This window comes from Halyomorpha halys, unplaced genomic scaffold, assembly GCF_000696795.3.
Source record: "Halyomorpha halys isolate HHAL.00 unplaced genomic scaffold, Hhal_1.1 Scaffold1501.1, whole genome shotgun sequence".
Lineage (NCBI taxonomy): Eukaryota > Metazoa > Arthropoda > Insecta > Hemiptera > Pentatomidae > Halyomorpha > Halyomorpha halys.
In genome coordinates, this window is record NW_027111302.1 from 85,140 (window position 1) to 86,383 (window position 1,244).

The window sequence follows — 1,244 nt, forward strand, 5'->3', positions numbered from 1 at the left end:
CAACTCAGGCTTCGATAATGTATTATTGATTTTTTCAGAATGTACAAGAAAAATGTAAAATTTCAGCATTTATAAAATTTTAAACATTGTTATGGATTTTTATATTTTTTTCTTAATATGGCATATTCATAGAAGCGATGTGTTTCAATTCTATTCCTCACCAGTTTCAATAACTTGTTGCATCATTTCCCGGATAAATGATTCACACCAAGTAACTGAAAAGACCACCTACCATTGTTCCAGCTTCGCTGAATTAATTTCAGAACTCATTTTCCGCTTCCAGACACTATATAATCTCGTTGATATCCAGGTTTGTCACAGTTTTTTAGGCACCACAAAAGACATGAACACATTATTTCTTTGCGTCCTCTTCTTTGGCGGCGTTGCTTTCGGCGAGGCTTCTCCTCAGAACTCGATCAACGAAGTTATTGCGAACGTATCCGAACAAATTCTAGGCGATATCCAGGCCATTGGAGAGCACGTGCAGGCGGACATACAGACCATTCTAGGCCACGTGCAGGAGGACACAGAAGCAGCAGGAAGGATGGAGATAGCCAATACCATCCAGACTATAGGCCAGCACATAGCTGAGGATGTCCAGACAATATCAGGGCATCTTCAGGGCGATATAGAAGCTGTTGGGGCTCATGTTGAGGAAGCTATTCAGGTAAATTTTAATTATATTTATGATCATCAAAACATGCTCTCAAAAATTTTATTTTATTTCTAAATCTTTGATTTAGTACTTGGTAAAAACATATTATTTCTGGACAGATAATTGCGCCTAGAAGTAAGTCACCAAGGGTCACACTCAACCCTTTTTCCCCTATTTAGGTTACCCACATTATAGAAGCTGGCAGTGCCCAGAGTAAACCTCCTGCTAATACAACAGAATTAATAATTGTCTGCTCCAGCAGGATTCGAACCCGAATCCAGGATATAGGATGAGAGTACCTTATTCATCGAGCTATCCAAATCTCATATTATATTGAAAAAATCCTTACTGAATTTATTACAAATAATTTCCTATTTCTTATTTACATTGATTCTATGTGGAAACAAGAATACTTTGGGTTTCAGAAGAGCTCATTTGAAATTACATTTCTTTAACAGCTTTTGAGTATTATCAATTTTTTTTTTTTTTTTTTTTTTATAAATTGATAGATTTATTTATTGATAGATATTACAATCTGCCACACAGTTGTGGGCAATAGGTAATATTGATAAATGATCTCATACATACT

At 35.7% G+C, this 1,244-nt stretch overlaps 1 protein-coding gene across 1 annotated transcript in view; it reads left to right on the plus strand.

Moving 5' to 3' along the window:
• Positions 1-310: 310 nt before the first annotated feature.
• Positions 311-1,244, plus strand: part of LOC106689864 (uncharacterized) — a 3,369-nt gene continuing 2,435 nt past the window's right edge. The window contains exon 1 of the mRNA XM_014435056.2: positions 311-667. Within this exon, the coding sequence (XP_014290542.1) occupies positions 344-667 (324 nt within the window). The 5' untranslated portion in view covers positions 311-343. The remainder of the gene's footprint in view (positions 668-1,244) is intronic.